This window comes from Myotis myotis, unplaced genomic scaffold (genome assembly GCF_014108235.1).
Source record: "Myotis myotis isolate mMyoMyo1 unplaced genomic scaffold, mMyoMyo1.p scaffold_m19_p_10, whole genome shotgun sequence".
NCBI lineage: Eukaryota > Metazoa > Chordata > Mammalia > Chiroptera > Vespertilionidae > Myotis > Myotis myotis.
In genome coordinates, this window is record NW_023416314.1 from 74205690 (window position 1) to 74222563 (window position 16874).

Consider the following 16874-nt stretch of genomic DNA (forward strand, 5'->3'; position numbering starts at 1 on the left):
CACTCCCTGAGAAACTGAGCCCTCAGCAGGTGACTGTGCGGCTTTGCTGGAGCCCTAATTCTAAAGGGTAAAAGGAGGAACTATGACTAAGGATATAAATGCAGGAGAGAAACACACACACACACACACACACAAATGAAACAAAAAAAATACAAAACAAGAGAAGAGGCTCTGCTGACATGGCTCAGTGGCTGAGCATCAACCTATGAACCATGAGGTCACGGTTCAAATCCCTGTCAGGGCACATGCCTGGGGGTGTGGGCAGATCCCAAGGTGGGGCATGCAGGAGGCAGCCAATCAATGATTCTCTCTCATCATTGATGTTCCTATCTCTCTGCCCCTCTTTCTTCCTCTCTGAAATCAATAAAAACATATTTTAAGAAAGCACACGAGAGAATAGACCACAAAGCAATCTGGTGGAACTCTGAGTATTCTGCACTGTTTTTCATGTTACTTAAATTTTGAAGCCAGTCCGCCTCCCCTCCCAGGCACCTCTACTCACATGGAAATAATATCCTGGTCTTTAGTAAACCTGATTCTACAGGTCTCTCGTTTTAGAAGATGCATGACCTTGTCAGGCATTCTGACCTTAGAGCTGGGTCATGTGGTCACGAATCCCTGTGACGCCTGGGAGGAGTGGGGGTGAAGTCACTCCATAGTGGGTCTTTGATTAGCTACAAAGTACATACTTCTCTGCCCTATGTCGTTGGAGAGACTGTAGAGTTGGCCATTTATCAGGGAGTTGGAATGCCTGTGAGGGTCCCCAGTGAGTAGTTAGAAGCTTGGGTTCGGGCTGAATGGTGCTGAATGTGTTTGTCCAGCCTTTGCAAAATTAGCAGGCTCAGCTCAGGGCAGTTCCCAGGGGCTGGACGCAACCCACGTAGTCATCTTGTTGGAATCAGTGCCTCTAACATGAAATTATGGGTCATTCAATAATTCCTCATTCCATTTCACAGTTGACAACTGATTCTTTTCTGACTCTTTCCCCCACCCCCCTCTTCCATTCTAACTAAAGGCTTCAATATTAATCCAAGATGGAAATAGTGACCAAAGGAAAAAGAGAACTTGCAGCTCTGAGTAGATCTCAAAACCCTGGACCAACGAAAATATTTTGCTGCTGATTAGCATGTTAATAAGAGTGAATGTGAGCCTCCAAATTACTCGTTTTCAATTTGGCTCCAGACACTGCTTTTTTGCATGTCACGTTGCTCAACTAAAACAGAAGAACAAAAACGCGGCGGTGCCATTCCTGTTTCTTTGTTCTGCTTCTCCACAGTGGACCTAACCCTTCCCTCTCTCTCTTCCTCTCCCTCTCCCTCCTGTTCCCTCTCCTTCTCTCTCTCTCTCTCTCTGTCCCTCAGTGCCGGAACTTTGCCTGTCACCTTCCGTTGCCTGGAAGAAAACCTGGGGATTGACAAGCGTGTGACCAGATTCGTCCTCCCAGTCGGAGCAACCATTAACATGGACGGTACAGCCCTGTATGAAGCAGTGGCTGCCATCTTTATTGCCCAAATGAATGGTGTTGTCCTGGATGGAGGCCAGATTGTGACCGTGAGGTGAGTGGGGTAGGTGGGGTGAAGCCCCAAAACAACCTTTTTACCTTGTCCCCTTCCACTCTAACTCCGTTTGACAGGGGCCACTTGAATTTCAGTTCTCCTGGCAGGAGAATGATGAAGGAAATAACACAGGAGAGGAATTATTGGCCGCCTCAGAGGGAAAAGATGTGGCAGGGGAGAAGCAGGCTCATACCAGTGCCTTCTGCTTGTGTTGGGCATGAGATTGCTGTGGAAACTTGATATTATTTGAACTTTAACAACCCTGTGATGTCGCCAGGCAGTTATTCCTATGCTCGTATAAATAGATGAGGAGGTGCAGGCTTCGAGGGGCTTGGACGTTTGTCCAAGGCTACGTCATTAGTAATGAGCTAGCAGGGCTGTGTCTGGGGCCAACCTTATCTAACTCTGGATCCAGTTTGTCTTTCATTAAAATATGCTCCCTTCAGCATTCCAGGTGGTGATGGATGAAATGATGAAATTCTGCAAGGAAGAGATTCCTCAATACCACATAAAACATTTTATTACAAATAAATAGCAAGTAGTTTTGTTTTGAATAAAGCTATTGTTACCATCTGTATCATTTAAAAAATTTAGAAAGAACACTTTCCCAAGAGGTCATGAAAAACACATGGCTTCTCCATAAACTTAAAGATCATACCTACTTGCCTATATTAATGTATCCAATTATCACAACCACCCTGTCAGCTTAGGGGGCTATAATAAAATACCATAGACTAGATGGCTAAACAATAGAATTTATTTCTCATAGTTCTTGGGTCTGGAAGTCTAAGATCAAGGTGCTGGCAAATTCAGCTCCTGATGAATGCCCTCTTCCTGGCTTGCATATGACCTTCTCCTTGCTGTTTTTGCTGACATGGTCTATCCTCATGTGTGGACAGAAATAGCTGACTTCTTAAGTTTCCTCTTATAAGGGCACTAATTTCATCATAAGGGCTCCACCCTCATGACCTGATTACCTCCCCAAAGCCCATCACGTTAGAGAGTGGGACTTCAACAAATGAATTTTGGGGAGATATAACTCAGTTCATAGCAGTACTATACGGGAGCCTCAGTTTCCTCATCTGTATAGTGGGAACAATAATCACATAGTCGAGGGAGGTTGAGAGCATTGTGCCTTGTACATAGTCACCTGTCAATAAATGTTAGCTACCGTTATTATTACTGTTATTGATACTAAATGAAATAAATACTCCTAGAACATGAAAGAAAATATGACAGCGACATAGTGAGGGAAGACATGCCCTCAGAGTATCAGGCCTTTTAAATCATGTCCTAACTGCATGTGAGACTGCCAGCCTCCCTTGTTTTAAAACTTAAAGATGAAAAGGGTGCCTTAGTGAAGCCCCTTCTTTTGGAGCCAAGCAAAGATGATTTCTGGTCCCTGAGTTCCTGGCCTTGAAGACAACCACACCGCCCTTCGAGTTCACACCATTAAATGAGAACATAGAGATGGGAGAATGGACCAATGGCCAAGTGGTTGGGACTCATTAACTCAGAGTTTTTAATGTGGGGAGAATCAAGGGGCAGCAGGTGTAGCATGGCATTGGAATGAGGCAGGCGAGTGTTCAAATCCCAGCAGACCATGTCTGAGCTGTGGAACCCTATGTTTCTCCACCCATTGATCCATGATTTCCTGCCGGAGAGCAAGTACTACCATATGAACCTTGCAGAGCTATCTTGAGGTTCTGCTAATGTGTGTAAGTACCTTGCACAGCATCCCAGAACCAGCCCTAGAGATGTGAGCCAGGGAGAGGAAGGACAGGAAAAGAGACAAAGGAATGGAAGAGAGCTCACTGCTCAGGGAGCTTCTGCAGGACTTGGAATTGCACGGACACTCAGCCCATAAGGACATGATTGGGGTGGAGGAACTGAGGGGGACCCAGCTGCCAGGAAGTGCTCTCTTTGTAGAATTTGTCACACACAACCAAGCGGTAACCAGACAATGTGGCCATAGTGCACAGGCATGTGTAAGAGTGACTCATAACAGAAGCAGCTGGGGTTGTAAAGTACACGGCTGAGGCCAAGACGGTTGGAACTTGGGGAGTTCCCCTTCCCTGGTGCTTTATCCGTGTCAGGGAAGTGGCTGAGAATTCCCACCTTCCAGCTCTTGGGGTTTAAGGGAAGTTTTCATTGCAAAGCAGCCTCACCCTGTGGAGATTTCCCAATAAGAATAATATTGGACATTTATTGGGGGGGGGGGGGGTTACAATGTGCCTGGTATCTTCTAAGCGCTTTTTATTTATTAGCTCCTGAGGACCCCGTGCGTGAGACCCCATGATTATCTCCTTTTCTTAAATAAGGAAATCAAAACACAAAGCGTTTCAGTTGCCTAAAGTCATGTGGGGAATAAGTGGCAGAGCTGGGATTTGAACCCAGGTCGTTCAACTCCAGAACCTTCAATGAGGATCACAGCACATTGCTACTTCCTGTGACCCAGATGGGTCCAGGGAAAATGGAGTTCCCTAAACCCTAACACCAACACCGTATTGGTGGGGCAGGGAAGAGCACAGATGAGTTCTTAGTTCCCTCCAAGGGAAGGTGTCTTTACTGAAACAGGCCTAAGTGTGGAAGGAGGACAATATGGAAGGATAAGGCTTACCTCAAAATGTCCCAGGGCTTTCCTTTCCTCATATGTGAGATTAGATAAATTCAGGTCCCTCCCAACTGGAAGACCCCAGGATTCTGTGCTTGGTTACACTCATGGTCTAGACTTTGTTACCCCAGTTTAGGAGCCTGGAGGAGCTCCTTTGAAAACTCTAGAATGTTATTACTGCAAAGAAATCATCCCCCCTTTCTTTCCAGCACCCACAAAAGCAAGTTGGGAATCTGTATTTTCAGACGCATCCTTCCATTTAGAAATGACAGCTTTTATAAATGGCATCTAGGAAGGAGGAGACAAAGTCACTGCCCTTTGCTGGACCGCAGAGGCCCCTGGTGTCTCCACAGGGAGCATGAAGCCTAGATTAACCCCTCTTCCAGAGATAACTTCAAAATGGCGCTGGGCGTGCCCTTGGCATTGCTTGGAAAGCAAATGACGAGATGCCTCAAAAAGAAACCTTCCGTTATTTCATTATCATTTCTTGGCACCCTCTGTCTGAATAATGGATTTTCCAGTCCATGATGAACTGTCCAGGCATCTGAAGCCTAATGTCATTTGGAATCTGTTGATTTGTTCCCCCGATGTCCACTGGGTCTGGATATTTGCTATTCTGAGTTCTCATGTTAACATTGGCAATGGTCTTCTCAGATTCTTGCCACGTAGTCCAGAAGTCTCTGGTGCTCACAGAGACATAAAGGCGTAAGCAGAATGCAGTGGTCTTCCTGTGGGAGCATTAAAGTGCCTTGTTTTTCTTCTTTAATATTTCCTTACCTGATTTTAGAGCCACACTTATTTTATTTTAGCCTGTGATAGACAAGGCTACTTGAATATCAATCATGATGGGGATAAGGCTCCCACCCATGAATTTATAAGTTTCCATTGCAGTTAAGCAGAATCCAAATAGACCCCAATTCCTGGGTCTTGGAACTCTAGATTTTGCTATTTCTTGGGAAGAAAAGGGAATTTATGATTGCAAGGAACATGAAAGCTTAAAATTGCCAGAGATGGTTTTGCCAAGGCCATTTTCTCCTCCCGTGACCTGACCTTTTCTGTTCTCACAGCCTCACGGCCACATTGGCAAGCGTCGGCGCAGCCAGTATCCCCAGCGCTGGGCTGGTCACCATGCTCCTCATTCTGACAGCCGTGGGCCTGCCAACGGAGGACATCAGTCTGCTGGTGGCTGTGGACTGGCTGCTGTAAGTGTTTGCACACGGGGTTCTTCTGGGGACGTGAATACTGCCTCCAGGGGTGAACTAGATGCAAGGTTGCAGCCAAGAGCTTAGCTGATCCTTTTTGCAACTCCCTCACTTCCCCCCCCCCCGCCCCACCCCCTCTAACATTTACTGAGTACTGATTTGGAAACCAAAGGGGAAAAAAAGGATTGAATCTTTGAGGGCCTCACAGTCTAGTGGAGGAATCAGATAGAAATTATAATGCAAGGATAGAAGCTTAGCAATAAGTAACCAACTACTACTGCACGCAAAGGATCTCAACCCATTATGTTGAGTGAATGAAGCACAAAGGAGTATATACTATATGATTCCATTTAGATGAAGCTCTATGAAAGGCATTATAATACCTTGCAATAGAAAGGGATCCTTGGTTGCCTGAGCCCAGGGGTAGGGGCTAGAGGATTAATTGGGAAGTTGGCCCAAGGAAATCTTTAGGAGTAACAGAGTGTTCCATATGCATAGGTGTGTATAGGTGTCTACATTTGTGAAACAATGCATTGAAAATTTACATGTATTGTATGTGAATTACTCTTCAATAGAGTTATTAAAAGGATAATGACAGAGGCGCCATCCCAGTCTAGGATGGGAAGGCAGAGTAGAGAGATCAGGAAACAATGAGCATGGCTACTGAATTTCAGTGCTCACTATATGCCAGCTACTCAACTGAGCGCTTTACATCTTCCTCTGACAACTGAAAGTTTGGTGGTATTACTCCCCAATTTTAGATGAGGAAGCTGAGGTTTAAGGTGCTAATGTGACTTGGAAATGAACAGAGATTTGACCCTAGGGCTGCTTGGTTTTGGAGGCCACCACATTCATAATTATGACCATATTTAAGTTTATAATGGCAGTGATAGTTGAGCTGAATCTCAACTAGTAGGTAGAAGTTGCCCAGGTATACATACTGGTAGACGGAAGGGGAAACAGGACATTCCAATCAGGGCAGCCCATACAAAGGCTCTGAGGCATTGTGGGGACCAATGAGTGGTTTAGTATTGCTGGAGCATAAGGTGTGAGGCAGGAAGTGCCAAAAGGTCAGGCAAGATGGACATCCTTAAAGGCCACGAAGAGAAGCTTGAACTTGACTGCACACATAGTCCAACACCTTTCTCAGTGAAGGACATTTTCCTAGTGTAGGGCATGCCCTCCACATTCACAAAGGTGGGCCAGTCTAGCCAGATGGTCCCCGATAAGGAGATTGTAATCAATCCTTGCTAAGGGCGCATTAGGGCTCTGATGTTCTGTGGGCTGTACACAGGTGCCTCCTGACCAGCCTTGGAGCTGTATGACAGGGGCTGGTTGGTGCCATTGACTTCAATGTCAGAAGCACAGAGTGGCAAGGGCTGGCACAGAGATCCGTGGCTAAAGTACACATTTTAAAAACTCCACATGCCAGTGGCAGTTCTTCCTACATGACTGGCATTGATTTTAAAAGCCAGAAGCCACATTTTATGGACTTGAGTTTCCTGGTGCTAAAATAAGTTCCTCCCTCTGATATTTTAAAGAGAGAACCATGCCCGTGGGTGAAAGGACGAAGGGCATTGGGGAAGACTAGAAGATAGCCTGGTCTCTCCATAAAACTTGCCTCCCATGGAGGTTTAGGTTAAAATGAGAAGTGGCTTCCTGGACATATTCTCCTTAGCTCAGGAGATTTGTAAGGAAAGTTAGGAATCTTCCTGACTCATTCTTTTGTCACCAGAGAAGTTCTCTGGAAATGCCTTTAGCGGGAAGGTGAAGAGCATGTGAAATTAACTTTTATCTGTCTCTGCCCATCTCTCTCAGGTGGTGGTGATGGGGAGGGGCCTCATGCTAGCTTGGTTGTTCTTCAAGCCCTGTCACAACCCCTTTCTTATGACATTTGCAGACAAGGCAGCCATGGGCAACTGAGGTCTGGTGGTGGGGTACAGCTGGAAGCACTAAGGGAGAATAGGATTGAAGGAGACAAAGGAATGGGGTAGGAATGGGAGAGGAAGACAAAGGGAAAATAACAACATTAGCAATGGTTTGGGGACAGAGCACACAGTAGGTGTTTAATAAATGCAACCACGGAATTGCTGCGTACATAACAACCAGGGCCCTTTCTACACAAAAGCAAAGACAGAGTGAGTTATTAAAATCTCATCTAGTTCTCCTGTGACTTTGTTTACTTAGTCCTTCACCTCTTTGTCCCTTGAGCCTCTCAAACCTGTGTTGTCATCAAGTACCCCTTGCTTACTGTGATGACATTGCCTAGTATTTTCTTGGGCTTATTTCTGAGGCCCCAAATTCACTGTTAGAGATTCATCTTTTAAAAATTATTCTTATAGAACCCGCCTCCCCCCATTATAATACAAATGCTTTTGACTGGGGGGAAAATGCACTAATGTTATCCAGGAATGAAAAAAAGGAGCTTGTATCTGTGGGTACCACAGCGTTTTTCACACCTGTTGACAATTAATTCCTAAAGAGCCCTAGTGTGTGTTTCACAGAGGCAACCAGGAATCAGAAGGGTCAGGTCTCTCGCCTGAGGCACAGGCAAGCTTGTGTGGCCAGGTCAGGGCCCTGCACCCCTGCCCACACAGCATCCTAGTTAGTACCAAGCAGGTCTAACAGTGGGAAGCTGAGTTGGAGAGGTCCAGAGTTGGAAAGGTTGGAGAAGACAGACCGGTTAGGGTCATGGCTGGTTCTACATGCTAACCAGAGGATTTTTTGTTTGACCTGTTTTTTCCCTCTTCCCAGGATTAAAACAAACAAAACAACAACACAAAAAGCCTAAGTAGGGACAAATGGGGTACAATCAAGGTCTCAGCCACTTTTAGAATTCAAGTTCTCTCGTCCCAGGAGGTCAGCCATTGTGGGCCTGGGCTTCTTGGCAGTCAAGCCTGTTGGATAAGACTCAGATCATGAACCATCCAAGACCCTGCCTACTTTTGACCTAAATGCTAGCGAATGGAAAAGGAGGGCTGGGTCCTCCCAGATCACCCCACAGGTGCTCGCATGCTCACACTTGCATAGAGAGTGGGGCGTCCTCACTCCAGGGCTGAAATGCGCTAGCAGAAGGGAGTTGGCTGAATAACAACAACAATGATGACACGTTGGGATTAACTATATTGATGACACTAAATTTGGTCCCAGGCTGGGCTGGAGAGGAACGCGGGAGTGAAGAGCTGTCCTCAAGTTCTGGGGTCTGCTCTCTGGTGGTCAGGGGAAGAGAAGAAAGAGGCAGGTGCCCGGGGTCCGAGCTCTACACTTACTCTCTGGACTTTGGGCAGGTTGCTTACCCTCTGGACCTCATCATGTGTATAGGGAACAATAACTTATCACTTCGAAAGCAGAGTCTAGAGACCCAGTGCCCTTGAGTGTCCTTCTAGTTGTAAGACTCGGACTAGGATTCTGCAGGTGATGGATGCTTGTATACAAAAAAAAAAGCATGAATGTTCCTTTTAAGAAGAGAAGAAAAAGGAAGGGTAGAGGATCCTGGGAAAATGTGCATAAGGGTCTGTGCGTAGGTAGGTCAGACCTGCTTTGCATTAGTAATGGTGCCACATTCTTTCCCAGCAGCAAGAGAAGTTCCGGAAACACGCTCTTAGTCATGGGCTCCATGGCTGTTGGGTGCCCGTTAGTGTGTGAGTGGCGCAGGGGGATGAGTTGAGATCGGGGGAGGCTGCTCATTTCCGGGGTAGAGTGGGATGTTTGTTCCTCTAGGCAAGAATGATAAGCTTTCATAACTCTAGCAATTTTTCAATTTAAAACCAAACAAAGCCTGCAGTGACATTTAATGTGCCACGCTGTTTGCCAACTGCTGAAGACCAGCCACCCCACCACTGTCTGCCAAGCCCTGGGCGCTTTCCAAAGGGCAGGCTAGCTGCTCTGTAAATGTCATGGTGAAAACCAAGATTCTGGGCCCCAAAAAGTGCCCGAGTCCTAGGAACACCGGATAGGCAGGGCTGGTAAAACTAGAACCTTCCCCAGCGTCCAGGAAACTCTTTGTGTTGGGAATCCTTGGCAGATATTTTTCAGCGACCTGGCTGACACCCCTCTCACTGTGAGGAGACAGAATGGAGTGAAAACTGGGAGCCTGTACCAGGGAGAAGGGATAAATACCTGGGTCTGGCCACAGGTGGGAAAAGAAAAGCCACAGTAAAGTGAAAGCTGAGGGAATAATGGCCCATTTATCACATGAGGCTGCTGGTGAGGTCATTTCCGGGGATACCTTTACTAGTTTGGATATAGTTGAGATGGCACTTATAAGGAAGGCCTTAAAGGGCCTCCACCCTGCAGGGGATACTGTGACTCACTCCTGTTAGCATCCCTCCCTGGAAGAGATAGTGCAGTGATTCCCAAACTTGAGTACGTACCAATCTCTCCTGGAGATTCAGAAGGTCGGGGGGCGGAGGTGGAAGGGACCAAGAATGGGCATTGATAACAAGTTCCCAGGTGATGCTGATGATACTGTCCAGGACCTCACTTCCAGAAGCAATGGTCTAGAGACAGGGAAGGGGAGCAGGAGTTCTCGATTGTGCGTAGTCGAGCATCTCTATACTTTTCTGAGCACCAGTTGACAGGGTTGACAGTTCACGCATCCATACAATGAAAACTGATGGGAGGGACACAGACAGCTAGCTAATTTTTAGTGAGTGCTCCTTAAGTGTTAGGCATTGTTCTAAGCACTTTACATGGACTCCTTTAAAAGTCGAAGCAAGTTTTGAAGCAGCTAATAGTATTGTGCCTGTTTTGCAGGTGAGCAAACTGAGGCTCAGAGAGAAGTAACCTATCCCAGTTTAGTGGATATTAAATGACTAAACTGGAGTTCAAACCCAGATGATCAGGCTGTTGTTCCTTGGGGGTTCCAGGCCTGCCAATTTGGGTTCTCACTTCTTATTCTGATACATGCACACAATCTCTCTCACATGCACACAATCTCTCTCTCTCTCTCTTTCTCCCTCTCTCTCTCTCTCTCTCTCTCTCTCTCTCTCTCTCTCACACACACACACACACACACACACACACACACACACACACGTCTGGTGGAAAAGAAAAGCTATTCTTACATTCACCATATCTCTGAACATTCCAAGGGCTTAGGTTGAAGTCTTTTGCTCATTTTTCCCCCTCCATCTTACCTCATCTCTAGTCTTTGTCAACCTCTGCATGGACTGTGACCCTTTTCTACTTAGTCCTCCCCTCCTCTGACAAACTGTCCCTGATTCAATGCAGTATAATTGCAGATCAGGGAAGTAGGGTGACTGTTCTGCACAGAAAAATCATTCTTTAATGTTTCACCAGAGAAATACATGCTCATGGAAAAACAAGGGGAGGGGAAAATCTCCAAAGAGTTATAAAATGAAAAAGGAAAAAAATCTCCTTCACCTACAATTGGATCATGAAGGAGAGCAGGACAGGCCAACCTGAAATGTTCCACTTGGCATGTGGATTATTTTTAGTTGAAGACAATCAAGACCCAGCAGATTTAGGAAAAACTTTTTACCTCCCCTGAACTGCTGAAAGAATCTAGAAAGGGGGCCTGTACTAGGAAGAGAGCTCTTACCAGAGATAACTTTTTTTTTTTTATCTAAGAGACTAATCTGTGTGGCAGGGCAAACATCTGTTTACCAAACATCTGTTCTTCTCATCTTCCTGTGAATCCTCTTCCTTCCCTTTGAAACTCCAGCCCCAGCCCTTACCCTTAGCTCAGGATGGTATATGAGCCTCGTTGCTTGACTGCTGGGAGTCTCATATTTTTATGGGGCTCCCATATGTACAAAATTAAACTTGTTTTCTTCCTGTTCATCTGTTTTATGTTCATTTAATCATTAGACCAGCGAGGAACCTAGAAGGGAAGGAGGGACAGTTTTTCCACCCCTATAATCTCAAGCCTTGTTTCTCTGAAGTAATCACTGTTAATTTTAGGTAGCACAAAAAAGTAAAAGTTTAATATTAGGCATCCCTTTTCTTAAAAAAGAAAATCCTTCAGCATTCCCCACCCCTAGGAATCTCTCCCTACATTCCCCTGGGAATCTCTCCTACTCATGTGTACCCCAGCCTCAGTCTCTCCCCACCGTGCTGGGCCTCCTTGCCCTCTGTCTGCACATCTTTCCCCAGCTCTCAGGACACTGCTCTGATTTCCATAGGTGAGGTCACTTGGCTCTCTGTCTCTCCCTCTTCTTTGTAGATCTTTCCCAGAGTCCTAACTTTTCCCCACCAAAACATCCAACTGATGTTTACTAAAAAACAAACAAACAGTTATTTTTCTAGACTTAATCTGCCCTCTTAAACTAACAATCCATTCCCCCCGCCACCCAGCCTCCTTCACACACCTGCCTGTCCCCTTCCCCCGAACCTGCCCATGTCTTAAAGTGATAAAACATGGTACCAGCCCTCAAAGAACTTACAGTTTAGTAATGGGGACAGATATGGTCAAAAAATCCCAACAGAATGTACTAAATGTAAAAAAAGAAATGTATAAGACTTGGTGGCCAAAACCGGTTTGGCTCAGTGGATAGAGCGTCGGCCTGCGGACTGGAAGGTCCCAGGTTCGATTCCGGTCAAGGGCATGTACTTGGGTTGTGGGCATATCCCCAGTAGGAGATGTGCAGGAGGCAGCTGATCGATGTTTCTCTCTCATCGATGTTTCTAACTTTCTATCTCTCTCCCTTCCTCTCTGTAAAAAATCAATAAAATATATTAAAAAAAAAAGACTTGGTGGAGGAATAAAAGAGGAAAAGATACTCCCCTTATTAGTTGGAATAATGATGATGATGATGATGATAATAATAATAATAAACAATGATGACGATGAGCAGCCAGGGTTGAGCACTGCGTTTGTGTCAGGCGCTGTGCCAGGTCTTTTAGATGCAGAGTTTGGCAGAGGACCTCTCAGATGACAAGCAGTTAGTTATTTTCTTCTCAACATGCCTGGAGGTGGGTATTACTTTCTCTGTTTTTCAAAGGACAAAGCTGAGCAGGGAAGGCTAAGTAACTTGCCCTGCCGGAGCCAGGATGGTAATCCCGGCTCGAATCCAAATCCACACTCAGCCAGTGCTTCTGTGGGCTCTCCTTCCCTTCCCAAACTCAAGTGGCTTAAGCCCTTGGAGTCCCAGAATTGTGCCAGCCTTCTCAGCTCTGGAGCCTCAGGTGACCCCTCTGCCACACTGGGCACCCTGCCTTGTGAGAGACAGGCACGATGGCTTGTTTGTATGAATGTTAAGTTGAATCATATGAAACATTACAGGACTTATAGAAATGGCAATTTCATATGGTTCGACCCAATAGAAGGAAGCGGGTGAATATTGGGTGACTTTGCGTCCCCGACTCTGTTCTTCTGTGAGAAGCAGGACTTCCAGACAAGTCCATGTCCTCTTGCCAGAGGATTTAGATCACGAGGTAGACAGGAGAGACAGACACCTTGGCTTTTCTTCCAGGGAGCCAGACCCAGTGCCTCAGCGTGAAGCAGGTTATTCAAATCCCTCTCTTGGCTTTGGTTCCTGGTGGCTCCAAAAGCTGTGTCATCTGTCGTGAATCCAATCCAGTAAAACATTCTGCTCTCATCTCTCCTCCTTCTCACAGTCCTGACACAGCATCCAGAACCAAGGATAGTGTCAAATGCTCTAAAATTCTCTTTACCAAGTAGCCTAAAAGCTCCTGAGGTCAGCAGGGTTTCCTAAATGCTCAGAGCAGGTTGCAAGAGAAAATGAAAGTATTGGCCTGTGAAGGAATTTTCCACATGTGAACCATAAACTCCCATATCCTGCTTTTGGCCAGAGTCGGACTTCCCCAGAGTTGGCCAGATATTCCCCTGGTGGCCTCAAAGACAAAGCAAAAATTCTTTTATCTTCCATCTCCCTCCATCCACCATTCCTTCTCTTCACCTTCTCAGTCATCTTCCTGAATATGTTGATTATCTGTAATGTCTCCCTTCCTCACCTCTTGGTCAATGTACCACCTATGGGGAGTTGACTTCTCTCTCTGCCCTGTATTGAAGGTGCCCTTGCCTGTCAATACTTGCCTCTGGATTGCTACAACCAAGAGACACTTCTTTTTCTTATGTTGCCTGAGCTTTAGGTAGCAGTGGGCATTGTCCATCACACCCTTATTTTTGAAACAAGCTTCCCCCAAACTCTTCCACTTTCCTTTCACCTTGGCTGACTCTTGTTCCTTCACACATTCCTTAAGTGTTGTCTGCTCTTGTCACTCTACATTCTCTCCAAGGATTAAACTAAACATGCCCTTGGCATCCACCCATGGCCGCTCTAGGTGTTGACTTCTTAATCATTACCTGCAGCTCACATGTCCCTTTTGATCTTTAGTCCACACTCCAAACCATTTGTGGGCCATCTCCCCTCTGCTAGTTCAAGGCTCTCACACTCAATATGACACCAGAATCTTTCCCACCCCAATCAGTTATGACCCATAAATATGGTAGCAATGTCCACTGGAAATCCTTAACTCTTTTCTTCTCTATAACCAATCAATTCTCAAGTCCTGTAACTCTGTCTCCTAAATCTCAGATTCATCTTTCTTCATACCCACCACCTCTTCACTAAGTGGACTTTGCTCTGTCTTGTCCTTCATCAGTTCATTCTTCAGAATGGAACATTGGTGATCTTTCTCTTCAATGGCTTCTCATTACCCTTGGGATAAAGTTGTAACTCCCAAACTGGGCTGATAAAGCCTTACATGATTTGGTCAGTTCTTACTTTCTGCCTCTCATTAGCCACCCTGAATGCTCCTGAGTGCTTCTACTGCCTAGATTTCACATGTATTATTTTTCTCTTCTCTGTAGCTCATTGTCTCAGCTCCTATCTCCCCCTGAAAACATGAATAAAGATGGAGTCTTGAGGTCATTCACAAAATCAGGCACTTGTAGAGATTGCTAAGAAGCCCCAGTATAAGGGTATGAGGGAAAAAAATACCTGATAGTAGTTAAGAAAAAGCATGGACTCTGGAGGCAGCCTAACTTGGATTCAAATACCAGCTTTTTCCCTGACCTGCACTAAGATGTCTCACCACAATCTTTACTGAAAATCCTTCTTCCTTCCTTCCCCGCCCCCACCCTTTGTGTGTGTGTGTGTGTGTGTGTGTGTGTGTGTGTGTGTACGCGCGCGCACGCCCGGTTTTCCAGCATTCTTCTCTCTAGGATTTTTTTCCCCCGACTTTACATCCCCATGACTATTCTATAACTACCAATTTGTAATTTTTTTCTTTCTTTTTTTTTTTTAGTTTTATTGCTTAAAGTATTACAAAGGGTATTACATATGTTTCTTTTTTCCCCCAGCCCTTGACAATCCCCTGGCCTCCCCTACCCCCCAGTGTCTTATGTCCATTGGTTATGCCTATATGTATGCATATAAGTCCTTTGGTTGATCTCTTACCCCCCCTCCTTCTGCCCCCTACCCTCCCCGGCCTTCCCACTGCAGTTTGACAGTCTGTTTGAGGCAGCTCTGCCTCTGTATCTATTTTTGTTCATAAGTTTATAATGGTCTTTATTATCCATGAATGAGTGAGATCAAGTGGTATTTTTCCTTCATTGACTGGCTTATTTCACTTAGCATAATGCTCTCCAGTTCCATCCATGCCGTTGCAAATGGTAAGAGTTCCTTCTTTGTTACAGCAGCATAGTATTCCATCGTGTAGATGTACCACGGTTTTCTAATCCATTCATCTACTGATGGGCACTTAGGCTGTTTCCAGATCTTAGCTATGGTGAATTGTGCTGCTGTGAACATAGGGGTGCATATATCCTTTCTGACTGGTGTTTCTGGTTTCTTGGGATATATTCCTAGAAGTGGGATCACAGGGTCAAATGGGAGTTCCATTTTTTGTTTTTTCAGGAAACTCCATACTGTCTTCCATAGTGGCTGCACCAGTCTGCATTCCCACCAGCAGTGCACGAGTGTTCCTTTTTCTCCACATCCTCTCCAGCACTTGTCCTTTGTTGATTTGTTGATGATAGCCAATCTGACAGGTGTGAGATGGTACCTCATTGTTGTTTTGATTTGCATCTCTCGGATGATTAGTGACTTTGAGCATGTTTTCATATGTATCTTGGCTTTCTGAATGACCTCTTTTGAAAAGTGTCTATTTAGGTCCTTTGCCCATTTTTTGATTGGATTGTTCATCTTCCTTTTGTTAAGTTGTATGAGTTCCCTATAAATTTTGGAGATTAGGCCCTTATCAGATATGACATTGGCAAATATGTTTTCCCACGCAGTGGGCTTTCTTGTTGTTTTGTTGATGGTTTCTTTTGCTGTGCAGAAGCTTTGTATTTTGATGTAGTCCCATTTGTTCATTTTCTCTTTAGTTTCAAGTGCCGTAGGAGCTGTATCAGTGAAGAAATTGCTTCGGCATATGTCTGAGATTTTGTTGTCTTTGTATTCTTCTAGAATTTTTATGGTTTCCTGTCGTACATTTAAGTCCTTTATCCATTTTGAGTTTATTTTTGTGTATGGTGTAAGTTGGTGGTCTAGTTTCATTTTCTTGCATGTATCTGTCCAATTCTCTAGGATTTTGAGTGTCTCATCAACATTTGAACTTATGGATGAGAGAACAGCTTACTCTTAAGAACTTAATTAGTTTTCCGGTTGCTGATCTTCTAAAAGAGAGAGTTATCAACCATCCTATTTTTTTTTAAATCAGAACTTGAAAAACAAGATTTGAGAAAGGTTTTTTTCTTAACAGTTTCTTGTTCAAGAGGCACTTGGGAAGATTTAATTATTTTAGGGTAATAAAGAGAACCAGACAAAGTAATTTGGTTTTTCCAGGATGCAAAATCACTACACATATTGGTCAGGAAGAAAATCGTGGCTGAGTTTCTTATCCAACAGCTGTGTCTGTGTATATGTGTGTGTTACCCTGGGGTGCAGGGGAAAGGCAGTGTTAGTTCCAATTCTTACAAAAAACATGAATTTTCTATTATTGGAATTCATAGGTTGTTATTCTTTACTGTAGAATTCATAAATAAAATAAGTAGAAGTAATCTTTGAAGTGGAGTCTTTTACAAACAATTTAAATCAAGAATACTGGATGCAGCCCTAGCCAGTTTGGCTCAGTAGATAGAGTGTCACCCTGCGGACCGAAGGGTCCCAGGTTTGATTCTAGTCAAGAGCACATATCTCAGTTGCAGGCTCCTCCCCAGCCCGGGCCCTGGTCAGGGTGAGTGCAGGAGGCAACCAATCAATGTGTTTCTTTCACATTAGTGTTTCTCTCTGTCTTTCCCTCTCTCAAAAATCAGTGGAAAAATATCCTCAGGTGAGTATTAAAAACAAAACAAAAAGGAATACTGGATGCAGCTAGAAGTGTCTGGAGCCTGGGCACTAATTCTGAGATCTAGACACGTTATTTTCCTTGAATCATTCCTTCCCTCCTTCTCCTCCTCCTTTTTCTTTGCTATTGTTTATTGGGTTCCTACCTTTCACCAGACAATTTTCTAAACAATTTATGTACATTTTCTCATTTAATTTTTACACAAGATTATAAGAGGAGTATGAC

The 16874-nt window shown here is 44.8% G+C and overlaps 1 protein-coding gene across 5 annotated transcripts in view; it reads left to right on the plus strand.

The window, feature by feature from the left end:
• Positions 1-16874, plus strand: part of SLC1A2 (solute carrier family 1 member 2) — a 131156-nt gene that overhangs the window by 100730 nt on the left and 13552 nt on the right. For all 5 annotated transcript variants that reach the window (XM_036326189.1, XM_036326191.1, XM_036326187.1 and 2 more), the window contains exons 8-9: positions 1362-1556; positions 5238-5372. In XM_036326189.1, coding sequence (XP_036182082.1) covers positions 1362-1556; positions 5238-5372 — 330 coding nt within the window. The remainder of the gene's footprint in view (positions 1-1361; positions 1557-5237; positions 5373-16874) is intronic.